This window comes from Crassostrea angulata, chromosome 2 (assembly GCF_025612915.1).
Source record: "Crassostrea angulata isolate pt1a10 chromosome 2, ASM2561291v2, whole genome shotgun sequence".
Classification (NCBI taxonomy): Eukaryota; Metazoa; Mollusca; class Bivalvia; order Ostreida; family Ostreidae; genus Magallana; species Magallana angulata.
Genome location: NC_069112.1, coordinates 47420013 through 47439353, shown reverse-complemented (window position 1 = coordinate 47439353; position 19341 = coordinate 47420013). Strand labels below are relative to the sequence as shown.

The 19341-nt window shown below is 33.5% G+C and overlaps 1 protein-coding gene across 1 annotated transcript in view; it reads right to left on the bottom strand.

Moving 5' to 3' along the window:
* Positions 1–616: 616 nt before the first annotated feature.
* The window catches only part of LOC128174420 (uncharacterized), a 38429-nt gene continuing 19704 nt past the window's right edge, over positions 617–19341 (bottom strand). The window contains exons 7-14 of the mRNA XM_052839982.1: positions 15462–16568; positions 14925–15062; positions 14368–14436; positions 12660–12869; positions 10402–10511; positions 9112–9283; positions 8850–8975; positions 617–828 (exon numbers count right to left, since the gene is read on the bottom strand). Coding sequence (XP_052695942.1) covers positions 617–828; positions 8850–8975; positions 9112–9283; positions 10402–10511; positions 12660–12869; positions 14368–14436; positions 14925–15062; positions 15462–16568 — 2144 coding nt within the window. The remainder of the gene's footprint in view (positions 829–8849; positions 8976–9111; positions 9284–10401; positions 10512–12659; positions 12870–14367; positions 14437–14924; positions 15063–15461; positions 16569–19341) is intronic.

Genomic DNA, 19341 nt, shown 5'->3' with positions numbered 1-19341 from the left:
TATAAAATATTTAAAAGTTTTTTTATTGCCAAAACTAAGTAATTAATAGAATTGTTATCAAATATCAATGTATGTTTTATTTGAATTTATTCATTCGAAAAGTACTTTTTCTCGAAATTTTCATTTCATTATCTTCATTTTAACTTTTTGTTTTTGACATTGCGCCGCATGTCGAATTTCTGATCTAACATGTTTTCATTTCACTAATTTAATCTCAAACAATATTACATTTTTAAACATTATTTGAATGCAAATGTTTTGAACCCTTTGAGGCACAAATTTCATCTTCCTTTGTCTTCGATTAACTGAATAACGCCACATGTCTACGCTATTTTGGGACAACCCTCGTATAAAAGATTTTAAAAATTTGATTATAATTTACATGTGTCTAGAATAAAATGTGTTTCTTGGACTGGACTGGGGCTTTACACATTTATTAGACTTAAATTCAAGATAATTAGGGGTAGGGAGGTTATGTGGTTTCAACCATATTAAGACCACATTGATTTTTGTGAGGAGAAAAGCTCCATATCAAGTTATCAAGAACATTCAAATTCTTAAGCTAAAATTCATCGATAGTGTAATTTGTTTTATTTCTTCCCTCTTTTTCCGTGTCTTAATTTTTCCATATCTTTTTCCTTCTCTTTCTTCCTTCTTCTTTTTCCTCATCATCAGATAAGAGACGCTGCCATTTTTGTTTCATTTCTTCCCTCTTTTGCCTTCTCAGATTAATGATCTTAGTTCTGATTTTATGAACTCTTTCCCTCTTTTGATAATCTTTCAGAACCTCTGGATATTTTCTAAGAAAATCTTGTATTTTCTTTCCAACTGCAATAATAAACAAGATGTAATTATAATTGGGGCGATTATGAAGGCTCCTGAACAAAGTGGGGCCATCATTGGGGGTACCCTAGGGATATGGCCTAAATGTGTCAAACTCAATATATAAATCAAAGGCCTGAAGGGCCACAATGGCGTCGAGTTGAAGTTAATTTGAAAGTACAAACCTAAAAAACTTTTTTAAAAAGTCAAAATAATTTATGGTATTCCATCATTGATCACACATACACTTGATTAAAAAAATCCTTAAACAAATTATGGTTCTGTAACTCTTAAGAAATGTATGTACAATAACATGAGACCAACTTTTCTTATTGTTTTGCTGGAGATTTAATTTTTTTTTTAAATTGAGTCGGGCGGTCAATTAACACAAATAAAATTTAATATAGATTTTATGCAGTCAACTAAAATAATAAAAATATCAAAATGAACTGCGATTTCTTTTATTATCAAAAACCATTTTAATTTGGTTTTTGACCATTCATTTAAAAATTGGTATCAATTATACTTCCTTTTTAAAAACAAATATATTAGACAAAATACATCTGTCGACTACTTTCAGATAAATAAAAATTATTTTATCACAAAATTAATCAAATTTCAATTCATTACAAATTGACTCACCTTATTCCTAAAAAGTTTTGAATGTTACTTAAAAGTTTTAATAGAAATATCCTTGGAGTTAAAACATTGCAGATATTTTTTTTTCTCTATTCAAATACAATTAATAAGTATTAAAAGTATGATTGTATTTAATTCTATATATTGTACATTGCTGATAAAAACTCTGTCTCTTATTATCAATTGATTTAAAAATCACATGGGTCCAAATGACCGGACCGAAAAGATCAGGGTTAGATATAAGAAGGCACCCATTCATATCGTTTACAGTTAAAAGTGAAAGTAGGCTAGTTGGTTTAAAGATACTTTTTGTTGTAGATATAGTTCTGTGCAGGAAATTTTTTGTTACTAAAAGATCAAGCATTTGTACATAGTCAACATTCGATATGGATTCAAAATAATCTGTTTTGCAGGCAGGTATATTTTATAAACAAATTGAGTACGTAGGCCTAACCAGTGTAGACGGGACTCCCAAAACGGAGTTAACTCCCAAAACGGAGTCTTTGGCTCCATCATGCATTGCGGTAAAATGGCGTTTCTAATGTAAACAACGTGCGAGTTATGCCCCTTAGTTCTAAATAAATCTCTAAAATTGGCCAAAAACACGACAAAAATTAATTCTAAAATTTCAAAAACATTTCTGAACGTTTATGTGTCATATTAATGTCATATGTTCATAATCGTTTACTTGTATTATGTAAGATTAATTTTTAAAATGAAAAATTCACCCAAAACTTCGATCACGCACAAGTATAACTGTTTTGAAATAAATTTAACGCTTGGATGTGTTTATTTATCATTGTTTGTTAAAAGTATAGTCTCATTTTAATATTTTTCATGTTAAATTATCCAATTATCTTGAATAATTATGTATTTATCATGGTTTCCTAACATCGCAAATGCCGCGAACGATTACAATTGTTTTGATGATAATAATCAGTTCAATTTAAAGAGTTATTGAATCTAGAGTGACAATTTGTTTCATTTTCTGGGCTTTCAAACAACCAATCCTATTCTTTAAATACCAAAAAGACGTTTTTAATCATCGCTAGAGCAACCAGTTTTTGTTAGTAATTGAAGCTTTTTTCGTTTACGCACTTATCAATTTGTATGTTTGGTGATTTTAAATTGTAACACAATACGAAAGAAGTAAAATTTAATGCAATTTACCTTTTATTAACGATTAAATTCCATCAAAAACACAAAAATTTCACTTTTTAAGCATCGTCCAAACGTCCAACTTCGAAGAGAAATAACTTTCTTAAGTGCAAATAAACCCCTATTTCGTGCAAATACGATCGATAGTAAATTATATCCTGGGTCTTTTAAAACATGTTAGAAGTCTGCCAACACATGCAGCACTTTGCAAGACGATTTCTTGTTGACCCCATGTTTTCAGCGAAAAATCGCCATATTTTGTACCAGTGCGCATGCGTAGACTCCCAAAACGGAGTCCAAAATGCTTGCAGAAATTCACTTCCGTTGACTCCGTTTTGGGAGTCCGTCTAGACTGCTAACCATCGCAAGTGTGTGAAGTATTCATCCGCTGAAACCAAGACATATTGTTTACAATTAAAAGTATGAACATTGTCAAAGACATCAACTATTTTTTTTATCTGCCAACTTCTTATATTGACGTACAGTTCTGTTCTAAATGGAAGCAAGTCTTCTTTTATTCCTCAAATACAAAAGAAAACGTTGCACTCATTTTCACTGATTATTGGTAGCATGCCTTGTTCAGCTCATTACACTTCCGGTGGACGTGGACGCTTTCGAGCTTTGCTCGACGCCATAAAAAAGCTATAGTACTTGATTATTTCCAGTTCTAGACGTTTAAATGTGCCCCAGGGGTCATATCCTATATATCATTTTCTGTTTCAAGGGGACCAAGACAACCCCAAGACTCATGACCTACATACAGCTTGATGCACCTTGACACAAGGAACAAGAATATACCTGCAGGGGAAAAGGGTAGGGATCTCAACTGTTCTTAAGATTATGGGCACTTCCTGTTTCAGGGGGGGGGGGGGGGGGTCAAGACTACCCCTGGGGCTCATGACATACATACCATTTCATTTGCCTAAACACAAGGACCAAGAATATATATGGTTTAGGGGTGGGGAATTGGGGATGAAAAATGTGGTTGGTCAACCCCAAATGAAAATCAAAGTACTGAAGGTAGTGACTGGAGTTGTTTTTATTCATATTAGAGATTTCATAAAGAACAAGACTTGACAGAATGAGGAATCTATTTTGAATTTCTTTCATAGTACACAAAACAATTACAGAAAACATAGAAAAATCAATGAAGGTTTCTGTTTCTCTAGCAAACCATTTTTGGTTTTAGAAATGGATATTAAACTGCTGTGCAGATAACATGACTGAGATATCTTCACTGGAAGTAGATTTTTTTTGTTTATTTTACATTTAATATACACATAACATATGTAAGTTTACCTACTAATAAACTCATTTCATTTAAAACTTAAAAAAAAATATTAATGTTTACATACTTATGGTGAATACTGGAAAGTATGAAAACTCAGGAAAAATAACTTAATCACATCTACATACATAGGTTTATTATCCCACAAAGTTTGGATGTTCAAGTTTTACCGTTTTTGAGACCTGGAGGGAACAAAGTTTTTTGACTCGAGACCAGACAAAGACGAATGGAAGCGATTTCTTAAAAAATGAAACAATGCCCAGAGGTATTTTTAAAGTCTATCACTTCTATAAATTTCAAGAAAACAAGCGAAAAAAAAATACACTCGTTGCGAGCAAGAAGAGGTCTTCCGTTTGAATACACATTAAATATTAAGCTATCAGGACAGTTTCTTTCATTTCTCAACACTTTCTCAAATTCCAGTAAGCGTTTCTAAGGATTTCAACAGACATATCTTAAGATTAGAAAAGGGCTCTGTTACTGTGAGTTTTGATAAAATTCAAACAAAACTTTTTAAAATTCATCATTTCAGGAATAACATTTTGAATCGAAACACAATTAAGGAAGAAAAAAGAGTCGGCACTTGGGGATTGAACCCGGGTCGCCTGGACAAAAGTCTACCACTTTAACTTGGATCAATTTTAGAACAAAAATATATAATTTTATACTACATTCAGTAAAGCGTTTGTATCGTAACGTGGCAAAAAAATATTTAAAAACAAGAAAAGTTGAAAAATAAATGGTTTCTACTTTCTTCCGGTGACGACCAGAAGTGACAGCAGACGTTCGGATGTGCAAAGTGCACTGCAGCTGAAGAATAACAATCATCACTGAAATTTTGAGAAACAGAGACAGAAGCTAGGCTAAGCGAAGTAAGATTACTGAATTCAAAATCCAATAATATTCTCCAAAATTTACTGACATTTTCTGACATATAGCATTGAATCATGATTTTTTTGAAGAATACTGCAGTCTCATAACTGCAGCGGTGTGTGCATACAAATTGAGTAACGCTCGTTAATTTTTTAAGAACACCGATTATGCTTTTATCTTCATAATAATAATGTGTCAGGCTAAAACTATGGAAACTGTTTAAAAGACGTCGTTTTTTTTCTTTCTTTTGTTCAAAAAACTATCAAAACTTTGTGTAGATTTTTTGCAATTCATCATTGAAGAAGGGGCACCAGAAAGTAGTTACAGCACATCATCCTTTTAGCAAGACATTTCTATTGATCAACCAAAGTTTTAGCGTCAATCATAGAATTATAACCAAGATACATAGCTTGGTTTGAGTCATGTTTTTGTTCACATCAGTTAATTACATTCAACTTAAGATTTTTAAATTTCGTATTTCCTATTCAACATAGCTGCATTTAAATATAAACGAACTTAAGCATTACCTAAGCTTTGTGTACAAACATACACTAAGCATAGTGCACAAAGCTCTGTATCTTGCTTATAACTCGAAGCTTGACTCTCAGGTTAGTAAACAGAAATTTGGAAACAATTAAAACAAGAGAAAAATGCACTAAACAAAGAAAAAACTCAATTTATATAGTTATATAGAGAAAGAAAATTGGGACTGTGAGTTCACTTCGAGAGATCAAGAACTTCAAGAGATCGAAGTTCGAGCCATTGAGTGTCACCTGTATATACTTATATATTTCTAGCAGCGAGAATAATCTCCATTTAGACTGAAATTGCTGAGCATCTTAATCAAATATGTTGCATTCATCAACCATTACGTAGAGATCGTACCGAAATACATGTACCAAGAGAATGAATAGTATTTTATAATATGTTGAACATTAGTGCATCAGATTTTGCGCAGGTACATGTAAACAATCAGCTGTCTGATTTACCGGTCTACATGTAAAAATTTTAATGAGATTGGCAGATTAATAACTGCCATTTTTTTGTTTTACCCCGGCCCGGTTTTGCCTACCCATTTTACCAAGACTCATGGATACCAAACCTGAAGCTATAAACTGTTTGAAACACGCCTTTGCTTTATTATTATTTTCGCTATAACTCAGATTTGAAACAGAATAAGCCCATAATTTTTGCAATTTATATTTTCCTTTCTATAAGGATTATTTATGCTAAATTACATTCAATTTGACTCAGTAGTTCTTGAGAAGAAGATTTTTTAAAATGCACCCTTTTTCTACAGTTTCGAGGTTTTCTCCGTTTTGAATAAAGATCGGTCTTTTATTTCTACAATTTAAATTTGCCTTCCCATAAAGATGCCTTGTGCCAAATTTGGTTGAAATTGGCCAAGCAGTTTTAGAGAAGAAGTTCCAAATGTAAAGTTTACAGACGGATAAACAGACGGACGACGGACAAAATGTGATCAGTATAGCTTACTTGAGCATTCAGCTCAAGTGAGCTAAAAAATTAAAAAGTTGAAAAATTAATTTTTTAAAAATTAACTTCCAGTGACAACTGGAATTGACAGTAGACGGAAGTCTTGACCGAGGTTTTAACCCACCAGAATTGGGTGAGAGACTCCGGCAAAATGGCCTGAAAATCTAAAATCTCCCGCATCCGACCAATCTCCCCCATTAGAGACTAAATTCTCCTACAACCACATTGGTCTTCCCAATACCCCTTTCCCTCCTAACTTCTAAATTTTTACATGCAAATTTCAACAACAACTGAGGTTTTTTTTGTGATGTTGGCCTTAAAAAGCTGCTATATAGCTTGGATATATCAAAATCCATCAAAGTACTGTCTACCTTTATCATAGTATGTCATGTTTTTATCTAGTTCACTTTTTATGAATACTTCCAGTTTTGACTAAAATCAGTAGCGTGTTTTGTAATGCATCTGCCTTAAATTTAAAAAAAAATGAAAGCTTTAAATGTTCAGATTTTACTCTAAAACACCAAATAAAACAATAAACAGTCAGTGGTGTCACTGAAGAAGCGCACAGGTAAAGTACCCAAGCCACATGCAGTGAGCTGTGATTAAGGTGGAATAACACACCTGGAAAAAGTCAATCAAATTAACATTAAATTATCTAATTATGAAAGTTTTAATCATAAATAAACTGTACATATGTCAAATAAGCAAAAGATTTCAAGTTTGGGGATAAAAAATGAATATCTAAAAAATTCAATACAGAGGGTTCCGCTTAATCTGATAGTCAATTTGTCAGAGAAAAATTATCAGATTAACCGATTATTATATTAACCAATTTAGCGTTTTTGTGCTCTTTAATTTTGGTAAAGAATAAAATACAACTTGTTTCAATACATAATTTATCAACAAAAAGATATAATCTGTTTGTCAATAGTTTGAAATGAAATAATTTACCTTGCATTAGCAATGAAATAGCCGTTTAGCCGTTATTTTGTTTGTAAATGCTCAAAAGAAAATGTTTCCCTTCATCACTGTTCATTACGATGGTTTCAATGTGGCGGCCATTTTGACAGGAAGTAATAAGAGGAAATGGCTATTTGTCTGAACATTCCCTCTTTTCACCTGGACAATTTATTTTAATTTTTTTTCTGGTATATAGAATGCACTTAAATAATTAATTATGCATGATAACAAATTATTTGAATTTTATTCATTAAGTTTTCTACCCCGATGTAAAATTGAGAGTAATCAGAATTTCCTCGATGTCACATGTTCCTAAGCACTTTTGATTCAGAAATTACATGTTTAAATAATTCTTAATGGTGCAAGCCTAGCATGAAATTAACACAGGCAATTGGTACATGAAAAAACAATAAAATGTGTACACAGGTAAGGTCAGTCCTGTGTGCGGTCATCCGGAACAACTATCGATGTCGGTAGCTTTCATCTTACGAAGAAGTGAGCCACCCGTGTGTGTTGAAGTGAAACTAATGCCCTGTAAAGAGTTACTGTGTACACAAAAGGGGTGTCAACTAATTAAACAAAGGAATATAGAGGTGTTAGAGGGTGGGCTTAGATGTCCGGATCTTTCATCTATCGACCAGCTGACCATCTGTGTGCGTTGAGCTGTGACTAATCCCCTGAAGCACCGTTATTTGCAAGTTTTAGGCACGTGCCAAGCTGTTTACACAGTGAGAGGTTATACACGAAGTGGACATGGTGGAAGAGGTGTAAAAACGTTAACCGATATTTGATCGGCCGACAGAAATCATATCACATTAACCGAAAATGACATTTTTTTCAATCAGATTATCAGTAGAAATTACAAAGGCTTATATAGCAAATGGATCGGTGTTTTGATTTTATATCAGATTAACCGAATTATTACATTAACCGCGATCAGATTAAGTGGAACCCTCTGTAGTAAGTAACAACAAAAGCCCCTTCTAGATTCGAACTCAGAATGTACGGATCACAAGCCTGACACACAAATGCTTTTATAAGGCGAATGAATAATAAGTTTTTAAGCATATGATTACCAATATTGAAGATGAAAGAAGCCACTTCTAGTGATTTCATTAGTTACCAGACATGTCAATATTATCTTGAAGTTTGTGAAGAAAAAGAAGCTATATATGCAATTTTAATGATGACTGAATATTTCTTTTAACTTGGCCATATCAGTAAACTTGACTTGCAGTTTATTGCACTGCATGATTTGTGATAAGCATGTTAACATCATTTAAAGAATATACAATTTCCTACTAGTTCTTATTTATCTCATATGTTAAAGTTTGCCATCTTAGCCTATTTTTACTGAACAAAGGAAATTATTGTTAATTTTTAAAGTCTCTACACTCACAGATTTTTTCTCAAAAAAAAATTAGCTTAAACCACTTGATTGAAAATGCATGTAAACCTTTTTATTGCATGCATTGATATAACTCAATTTCAAAAGTCTTTTATACTTTAGTTGATATTGTTAATTACTAATCAGAAACCTTTATTACATGTGTACATATAAAATATGTAAGAAAAAGGTCGTGCACAATTCTACTGCTTTTAGAATCCAACTCACCTCTCAAGGTTCCTTCGTTTCCAGTACCAGGTGAATCCTCTATTTCCATTTGGAAGAAGGAGTAAACCGCTTTATCTTCTTCCGAGGACCATACATGTCTGAGACGTTTGACTTTCTTGATTGAACCTTCAATAAGAATAGTTCCTATAGTTTTTAAACAATCTATTTTTCCATCAGAAAATTGTATATTTTTTAAAATGCAATCACAAGATGTTGATTAATAAATAAATATAGTTTATTTGTGTAGTTTCTCAATACATACCCTTAAGTGCGTTTCTTTCTTCTTTAGTAATTTCTTCACCTTCAAATATATTTTCATCTTCACTATCTTGAGGTGAAGAACTAGGTTCCAAATATTCTGAACCATTCAGACTTTCTTCATGAAAATCTGAACTATGCTCTTCATATGTTTTTTTCCTAGGTGGTGCTAAAAACTACACATTAGAATTTAAATTCAATTAATTGAATGTAAGGAAGAACAAATGGAACAATTGCTACATAGTATCACACATTCACTTTGCAGATAAATCTTCTCTAAACTGATTAAAGTATATTTGCATATAACAATTTTCTTTTGCTCTGAGTATTTACAAACAGATACACTATGACTACAGGAAGATCAGCAATAATTACGATTTAATTAAAAATCATTTACTTAACGTCCTGTTATGCTGTAACGTTTCTTCACAATGTTTATTTTACAATGTTCAATTAATTGGATTAAATATCAGTTAAATAATTACTGCTGTTGCTTACATTATTACTTTTAAACAAATTTAATATACAATGTACACATCATGCATACTGTGGTTTCATTAATATTTTTCGTGGTTAAAGTGAAAAACACATTTTCAAGGATACGTAAATTCGTGGTTAATGAATCCTATCAATACAAAATGTTAGTAGAAATTTCACTTCAATGAACATTTATTTTCATGGATAAACTTAACAACGAAATCCACGAAAATTGGTATTCAACAAATATTAATGAAACCACAGTATCTAGCTTTTAAAATATTTCGTCTTTTTGGGGATGCGCATAATGCACAGTTACAACAGGATTTTTCTCAGCATGATATAGATCCACACAGGGTATGCTACACATGAGACTTTACGGTAGTCTGAAATCTTTGATTCAAACTGGCATTGTCATGACTTTTTTTTTTTTTTAAAAACAGGCTTATTTTCGAGCCATTTTCAGTGCAAGAAAGAGGTAGCTTATTTTCAAAACTGGCATTTTATTAAATCAGTCTTATTTTTAGAGGTTTTAGGGTATATAAGCGAATGTGACCTTGAACTTTCCCCAATGTCCCTAGGTCAAAGACATGACTATTTCTTACAGGTAAGTTTGAACTCTGAAGTAGAAACTGGCAGACATACAGACGGACAGACAGAGGAATACAGGCTGAAGACAAACAGATGGACAGAGACAAGATGATTCCTATATACTCCCCAAAACTTATTTGTGTGTATGTGTGTGTGTGTGTGGGGGGGGGGAGGGGGTAATTTTTTGTTTTGTCCGTTAAACAGCAAAAAAAGTTCCAACACTCACTTCTTCTGGTATTTCGTCTCTCACTTCTTCTGGTGTTTCAACTCTCATTTCTTCTGGTGTTTCAGTACTCACTCCTTGACCAGAAGCATATTCTGCTTTTCGCTTCAATCCTGCAATATAATGAAAACCATATGTTTTGGGTGTAAGGGTGACCAATACTGATAACCAGTCAGAAAATATATCAATAAAATTATTTTTAAAAAAACTTCATAGGGGCTAAAACATACATAGAATATTTTAACAAGAATTTCTTTTAAATGTCAGACTATGGATTGTTCGCATCTCGAAATATATAGTAAATTTCACTTAAAAGCTATCAGTATAAGGCCCCAGTATATTGACTCTTTGTTTTGTGTCCAGGGGCTGGTAGGATTTTGGAAAAATCCAGCAGGATTTGAATTTTCTACTTACAGACATGCAGTTAAATGCTCTAACCCATTGCGCTTCACTGTAAGGTAACATTATTTTGGGGGAAAATATTATATTCATACTTTATTGTTTATTTCAATAGGGAGTACATCACAATATGCAAGGTTACTGTACCACCTTAAGACTGAAATGCGTGCTTTACATACCGTAATGTCGCGTGTATAACACACACTTTTTTCAGCCAAAATTTGATCAAAAGTGGGGGGTGTGTGTTATACGTAGTACAAAAATTTTACCCCATTTTTTCAAGCCATGATTCTTGATACCACGGGAGTAGTGACTGTCGATATAGCGTGTTATGCAAGCTGTATGAGTGTATACTAAATTTACTGCATCATAAATACATTATTCTTAGGTTTTTTTCCCATGTATTGAAATATTTATCCTCTCTTAACACTATTTCTTGCATCAAACAAGTTTAAATATCGCCAGTGTATTCGCCATTACGTAAGCAGCCACCTGTTGACTCGGCATGTGATCAATGTTTGTTTGACAATTTCCGGTGTCAGAAGCATGCACCTGTCTCGTGTCGGACTTCACAGGGTGTTTCCAAGTGCATGTAGATAAGCTATTATTCTGATTTTATTAAACTTAATTACTTTGTGTCCAGTTATATAGTTAAACATTATTGCTTAATATACACTCTGCTAAAATTACATCAATCATTTGTACGACTTGATAATGACGATATAGGACATACATACGTTTCTTCACAATATTTATTTAAACAACAATCAAAAGGTTTTACTATAATTAATCAAATAAATCATTTCTTTTGATGTTGTTTTGGTTTATATCTGCAAACAATATTACTTTTGAGCACTAAGCTCGGTTGCCGTTCTTTTCTATGTATGATGATCTTCAACTTCTCCGATGTTGTATAAGAAACTCTTTACGAAGTGTCAAATGATATTTGATACTGCCCATGTAAATCATGCCGTCCTTTTTAAGTAAAATTGTAAGAACTTTGACTCTAATATCGCTTGGGCCATGTTCCGATCATGAAATTACAGTAATTAATCTTGGGTTATAAAATTATCATTAAACATCGATAGTTATTTGGGAAAAAAGCAGCCGTCAATTTTCATCCTTTGTGCTATCTTCTGATCACAAAATTAAAGAAATTGCGTATGGATTATAAAAACCATCATGAAACATTGATAGTTTGGGGGGGAATGGCGGCCGTTGATTTTCCCTATTTTAAACATAACGCGGTAAATATGAATTTTCCATTATATACCATTTCCTGAAACGATGTTTTAGTGATAGAACGAGGTAAGATCAATTATTTACACTGTCATTCACGTTATCAAGGCCATCAAAACTCCAAGCGTATATCCCATACAATCACGCGAGAACTGTCATGGCTGCTGAAAAAGACGACTGGTAATCATGCTTATGTGTTTTATCTGGTTTTGTCTAAAGGAAGTCAAATATAAAATCGAAATTGTTAGACCGAAGTCAGTCGCATTAAAAAATTAATTTTGCACCATTACAGAGATCCTGTGGAATTGTAGCCCTCTCCAGTAAACATCAAATATAAAAAATTGGAGAGGGCTACATTATTGCAGCTATGCGATACTCGGACTACTTTAAGCAATTGCTTTTGATCAAAAACAAGCAACCTGGACCAAAAACAGTAGAAATCCCATTCATAATGCACCATCAGAAAAAAAATCATTAATATGTAACACTAAATTGTATAACTTAAATGCTATGGTTGTATGACAATGTAAAAAATAGAGCAATTATTCGTTTAAATATTGAAACTTCTTCATTACTTTAATAACATTTTTTTTTCAGTTTGAAGATATATCATAATGACATACCTTCTAGCATTTTCAAAGTATTTTTGACTGCAAGCCAAGCACTTGAAGTAAAGTACTGCTTTGCCTTTTTTTGGAGATTTTTGTCAAGAAGTAGTGCCTTCTTTGATGTCAATTTTTTTACATCAACCGTGACTTCCTTTTCTTCTACTTTCTTGCTAAGATCAAGTAACTGAAAAGTTGAAACTTCCTCTGCCATCAGACCAAGAAATTCTGCAAAAAATAAAAAATGAGGCTCAGGGGCCACATCACTTACCTGAGCGACAATAGTCTTAATTAATCAAATCAACATTACGGTATCAAAATTAAAATATCTTGACATTTAAGTACAGTACAACTTGCTCAATTTTTTTTAAAAAAATCTACTGATTTTTATCCACATATTTTTACGGTTAATTCCAAGCCCCTTTTGTTGTTTAAGTATTTGTAATAAGATTTTTCTCTATTATTACATCCCCCCTTTGTTGCCCCACTTTTCTCTAGGAAATGATTTGATAAAACTATAATCTGCACAACCTGTGCTTTGACTGCTTTTTTGACTGAATACTTTTCAAGAAGATTTTTAAAGATTTTTTACTATATCGTCCTATGTAAAAATTTGACCCCCCCCCCCCCCCCCCCCCCCAAGGTGGCCCAATCATATCCTGGAGATCATGATTTGAACAAATTTGAATCTACAGTATCTTAGGATGCTTCCTCACAAGTTTTTCTGACCAAATATTGAAGAAGATTTTTAAAGATTTTCCCTATACATTCACATTTAACCTACCCCTGGGACCATGCTTAAACAAACTAAAATCAGCACTATCTGAAGATGCTTCAACTCAAATTTGAGCTTTTCTGGCAAAATAGTTTTTAGGCAGAAGATAAGAAGTAACGATTATTGCTATATATTTCTATGTAAAACTTGAAAACCCTATTGTTGCCCAACCCTACCCCGGGGACCATGATTTGAATGAACTTGAATCTACACTACCTGAGGATGCCTCCACACACATTTAAGTTTTTCTGGCCTAATAGTTTATAAGAAGATTTTTAAAGATTTTATATTCCCATGTAAAATATATCCCCCCATTGTTGTCCCACCCTACCCCCGGGGACAATGATTTAAACAAATTTGAACCTTCATTAACTGAGGATGCTTTCATTCAATACAGTTTTCTGGATTATAGTTTTTCAGAAGATTGTTTAAAAATACCAAAAAAAATTAATAATTCTAAATGATCTCCCCTTTAAAAAGGGTGTGGCCCTTCATCTGAACAAAGGTGAATCCCCTTCACCCAGTGATGCTTTGTGCCAAGTTTGGTTTAAATCGTCCAAGTGGTTCTGGAGAAGAAGATTAAAATGAGAAAAATTTAAAACAACGACAATACCAACAACAATGACAGACAATTGACAAATTTTTATCAGAAAAGCTCACTTTAGCATTAAGCTCTGGTGAGCTAAAAAAAAATAAATACCCCCCCCCCCCCCCCCCAAAAAAAGAACATTTAAATTGTATTTGACGATGCACTTGGTTGTTCAAAAGATTACTTAAATATATATTGGGCAGCTAATTTTTTTTATATTTTACACACAAAATAACTGAAAAGATTCTTTTAAAAATATTCACAAAAAAGCAGATCATTTCTCACAAAATTCTGTGTTAAAGAATAGTTTTTGTTTCATTGTTCCTAATTTTGTTTTAAAAAAAGAACAAAACTCAGCAAACCTTCTATTGCATCAATTTCTTCATCATTGACACCAGAGTCAATATCTCTATTTGGCAAATCAGCTTCGTCTTAAAACAAAATTGAAATGGCAAATAATTTTGGGCAAACATGCTTTTACATTAAAAATCTTTCCTGCAAGAAACAGTTACTGTAAACCAACTTTAATTCACGTGAAAGAAAGTTTCAGAACTGCGAGAGCCTCGCCGTTGCAAATGCTTCTCGCTGCTAACAGTACTTGTGGTATGGTTTTAATAACAACCCGGGTCTGGATATATTTTGGTTGCAAAAATTAGTCACATACCAATTTATCTCCAGTACGTCACGAAATAAAGTAATCGCTAATAAAATTTGGTTTACAATAGCTAGTGTATTGCCCCTGCAAATTTGGCTACATTAAAATTTAGTGTGTTTAGTACTTCAAGTACATGTTCTGCAACTGTTGCAAAAAATCATTTTTTTTTTTACCTTGAACTTGCTTTTTTAATGTAGAGGAAACTTGTGTACATCACACCGATAATCTAAATAAATACCTTTAGAGAATGAATAAATCAATTACCTTCATTCATGGCATCCATTTGACCAAGAACTCTTCCAACATGTGTAATTTCTCTCACTGCAGGGGGGCATTGATAGATATTTTCATTAATTGTCTCAGAATGTCCCATGTGCTTATAAAATAAGTCACGGTCACGTGCTGCAACATCCAAAAGAGCATATTCTGTAGCAACATAATGCCTCATACTGGTAGCATTCATTCTTTTTTCCAGTCCTGCTTCCTGGCACATTCTATTTACACAATCCCAGCCAACTACATGGCCCATGGAATTTTTAGTATTTGGAAAAACAAAATTGTTGTTAGGGTTAATTCCTACTGCTCTCCTAACTTCAACATCAACTAAAACATTCAGTGCTTTTAAGCAGTCGGTTGGGATTATGACTGGGACAAGTTTTGCAATTTTGGAAGCATGGAGATAAGCTATTTTAGTATCACATAATAATTTTTTTTCAATGTCATCCTTAACAAAATCTATCCTGCTCTTATCTACCCATTTGTCACTTAAGGCATCTTCTAATTCAGAAATAACCATCCTACTTGGTTCTCCCCCTCTTCTTGCATTGAATAGAGTTAGTCTTGATACAAGAGCATCTCTTAACTGACAGAAGTCTGCATTTTCTAGCAAGCAATACCCATCTCCTGTCAGATCCTGGATAGTTTTCTTTGTGTGGTCTCGAAGTTTCACAATGTCAGATTTACTGGGAAGCTTGACGGGTGCCCTTAGTTCGGTAAGTCTTTTGGTAATTATAGATTCTTCTGCATTCTTGAAGAAGGATGACCATGATTTGCTGAGGACTACCATATAGTTTCCAAGATCAGCTGCTTTTTGATTTTCCTTTCTTTTCAGATAGTATACATGCATAGCATCACACACATCTTTCACCAGGTACTTCAATGTTAGCTTTAGACCATTCTTAATTTTGTTGCTTTCTTTGTCTCTTGTCATGTTTCCAATAGCTTGCTTCAATTCCTCATAGTAATCTATATTAAACATCTCACTGCAACTTTCTACAACTTTCTGTTTTCTATCTGCCATAACACTTTTAAATTCTAAAAACAAATGAGCCAATCGTCTCAGCTTTGAATTTAATGACAGCCTTTTTTCAAACTTTTTACAGCTTCCCTGCATGTTTTCATAAAGAAAGTAACCGTAGTGTTTGATCCAATTATCATTTCGTATCAAATCTCCATAGTCAGAATCCCTGAAACTTTCCAAAACCTCTTCCTTAAAATCTGTGGTGAACTCCGAATCATCCACTAAGCTTCTTGTAGACAATGATACAGGTGTATTGGTAGATCCTTCAGCTCCAAGACATTTCCTTATATGTTTATAAATCTGTGATGTACTGAAAAACCCTTTGCATGTTGAACAAACCTTCAAACTCTTCTTTCCTTGGTTTCTTTCTCGGATAAGGTTGGTCATGTCCACATCACGAGACTTAAGCAACTGGTTGTTTGCCATAAAAATGCCCTCTTTTTTCATTGTGTCAAAGGCTCTGTCCCTGAGATCTTTGGGAAGCGTTAGGGCATGCTTCACTTTTTCTTCTGTTTTGTGTTTTGACTTGATATGTTCTGTTAGTCTGCCTTTCACTTGACCACAAAATGGACATGGTCTTTTTGGTCTTGATTTCCCTTTGTTTTTCTCTAAAATAGATGGTCAAACTTAGTTATCAATACAGCTAAATAAGCAAGGGAATTATAATTGATAAAACAAGAGGCCCATGGGCCACATCGCTCACCTGAGCAAAAATGTGCATGATAAAATCAGCTCCATGGAGTCATAATAAAAATATCTGGACAATGTGGTATAATACATGTACATGTAGATCCTGTATAAAAAAAATCTGTTTCCCCCTGGATTTTCTTATGTTGATAATCAAGTTCCTTTTCTAACTGGATTATTTTATAGTCACATATCACATTCAGCATTGCAGTTCTCAAAAAAAACCTATAAACAATTGTTTAAATACAGGTTATAAACCTACATCAAACTCTGAACCCCTTGTGAGGCAGAAAAATCATCATGGGGCCAAAGTTCAACCAATCTTAGACAAGTGAAAAGCTGTGAATGTGACAGCAGACCAGGTTTTCTTTCAGTAAACTGTAACCATAATCCATGTCAACCCTGAATTGATAAACACTACCTACTGTATCCAGTGAAAGGGAGAACCCTATATGCAATATTTTGTCAAAAAATGAATAACCTCAAAAGCTGGTATTTTTTTCATAAAATATCAGAAATCAAAATCCTTGCAATATGCACACCTCTGATATATGTACAATTGATCTACAAACGACTTCCTATCTTGAAAACTGTAAGAGGAGTTACCCATACAATGAATGAGGGTACCCTTAATTTTGGCAGCCGCCCATTAACACACCCACCATTTTTACCATTTTAATATCCGGATTTCTCCGTCGGAAAACCCAGTTAAAAATCAGTGATGTGTAAAAATGCTTGCATTTAAGTAAAAGCATATAATAACAATTCATCTTTTGTGAATAATAAAAATGTCTTCCTTTGTACAACTGGATTCCAAATGTGGCCCCACCTTACTCCTTAAGAATTTTATTTGAACAAATTTCTATCTACACTATCTGAAGTTGCTTTCACTAAAGTTACAGCTTTTCTAGACAAATGTTTTTTAGAAAAAGATTCAAAAATATTTTTATATACCGGTATATTCCTATGTAAAAATTTGTCCCCCTCCCCTTGTGACCCCATCCTACCCCCGGGAATCATGATTCAAATAAACTTGAATTTTCACTACCTGAGAATGCTTCTACACAAATTTCAGCTTTCCTGGCCAAATGGGTTTTAAGAAGGAAGATTTTTAAAGATATACTCTATATATTCCTATGTAAAAATTTGTCCCCCCCCCCATTGTGGCCCCACCCTACCACAGGGGGTCATGATTTTCACCACTTTGAATCTACCCTACCTAAGGATGCTTCCAAATAAGTTTCAACTTTCATGACCAAATGGTTCTTGAAGGGAAGATTTTTAAAGATTTACTGTATATACTCCTATGCAAAAAAAGTTGACCTCCCTCTGTGGCCCTACTATTTCATTTAGGATCATGATTTTCACAACTTTGATTCTACACTACCTGAGAATGCTTCCATATAAGTTTCAGCTTATCTGGCCTAACGGTTTCTAAGAAGAAGATTTTTTAAGATTTACTCTATATACAGCTTACTCCACTTATATTGAAATCGCTTATTTTGAAATTCCGCTTATTATGAAATAGAAATAAATCCCCTGTTTTTGCCTCTCATTTTCTTTGCATTGATTTAACGGATATAATGAAATCGGCTTTTTTGAAATATCGCTTATATTGAAGCCACTGATCGGTCCCCAAAGGTGATAATTAGTTGTTTTTATAACGGTAATATATATTGAAGTACTCCCTGGCGGCTGTCGTTACAGTTGGTGACAGTAATTATAAAAGACTGACCGGTTGATATACAAAGGTGTGAATTGATAGGTTCTCATCATGTGTGTTTTTATACTTCTTTTAAATAGTAAAATTTATTCACTGTTGATTTGTTTGTTCTTACGTATACGGATGTATTGACGTAATATGGAAACCCCACAGGAAAAAAAAACTGATCTTCGGGCACAAAATACGAACTAGTTATGGCTATCGATAAAAGGACAAAGCCTAAATTGGAAATAGCTTAGAATTTTGATATTATCGTGAGTACACTTACGATGATATACAAGCAGCGTTCAGCAGTATTTGAAGCGTTTGAGACTGGTGATTTTTCTCTTAAACGTAAAAGAATGCGATCGGAGGTTATGATGAGGTTTAAGAAAGTAACAAAATGAAACTTACAAAACTTACGGATATAATTTTAATCAAACTTTCAAGGACTAATATTCCATGTAATCTGTTCACTGTAATAAATAAATGATAACCAAATAATTTGTTCAGGTTTGGTTTTCTATGCTTACATCGGGACTGAACTTTTAAAAATGGCGGCTTCACGTCAGTCAATTTCGCTTCCCTATATTGAAATACGGATGTATTGAAATAATTTGCAAGGTCCCCTGAATTTCAATTTATCCGGAGTAGGCTGTATTCCTATGTAAAAAGTTGATCACCCTCCCCTCCCCCCCCCCCCCCCATTGTGGACCCACCCTACCCATGGGGGTCATGATTTTCACAACTTGGCATCTACATCCTCTGAAGATGCTTCCACATAAGTTTCAGCTTTCCTGGCCAAATGGTTTTGGAGAAGAAGATCTTTAAAGATTTACTCTATATATTCTTAATATGCAAAAAATTCAACCCTCTATTGTGCCCCGGGGGTCATGATTTTTACCACTTTGAATCTACACTACCTTAGGATGCTTCCACATAAGTTTCAGCTTTCCTGGCCAAATAGTTCTTGAGCGGAAGATTTTTTAAAG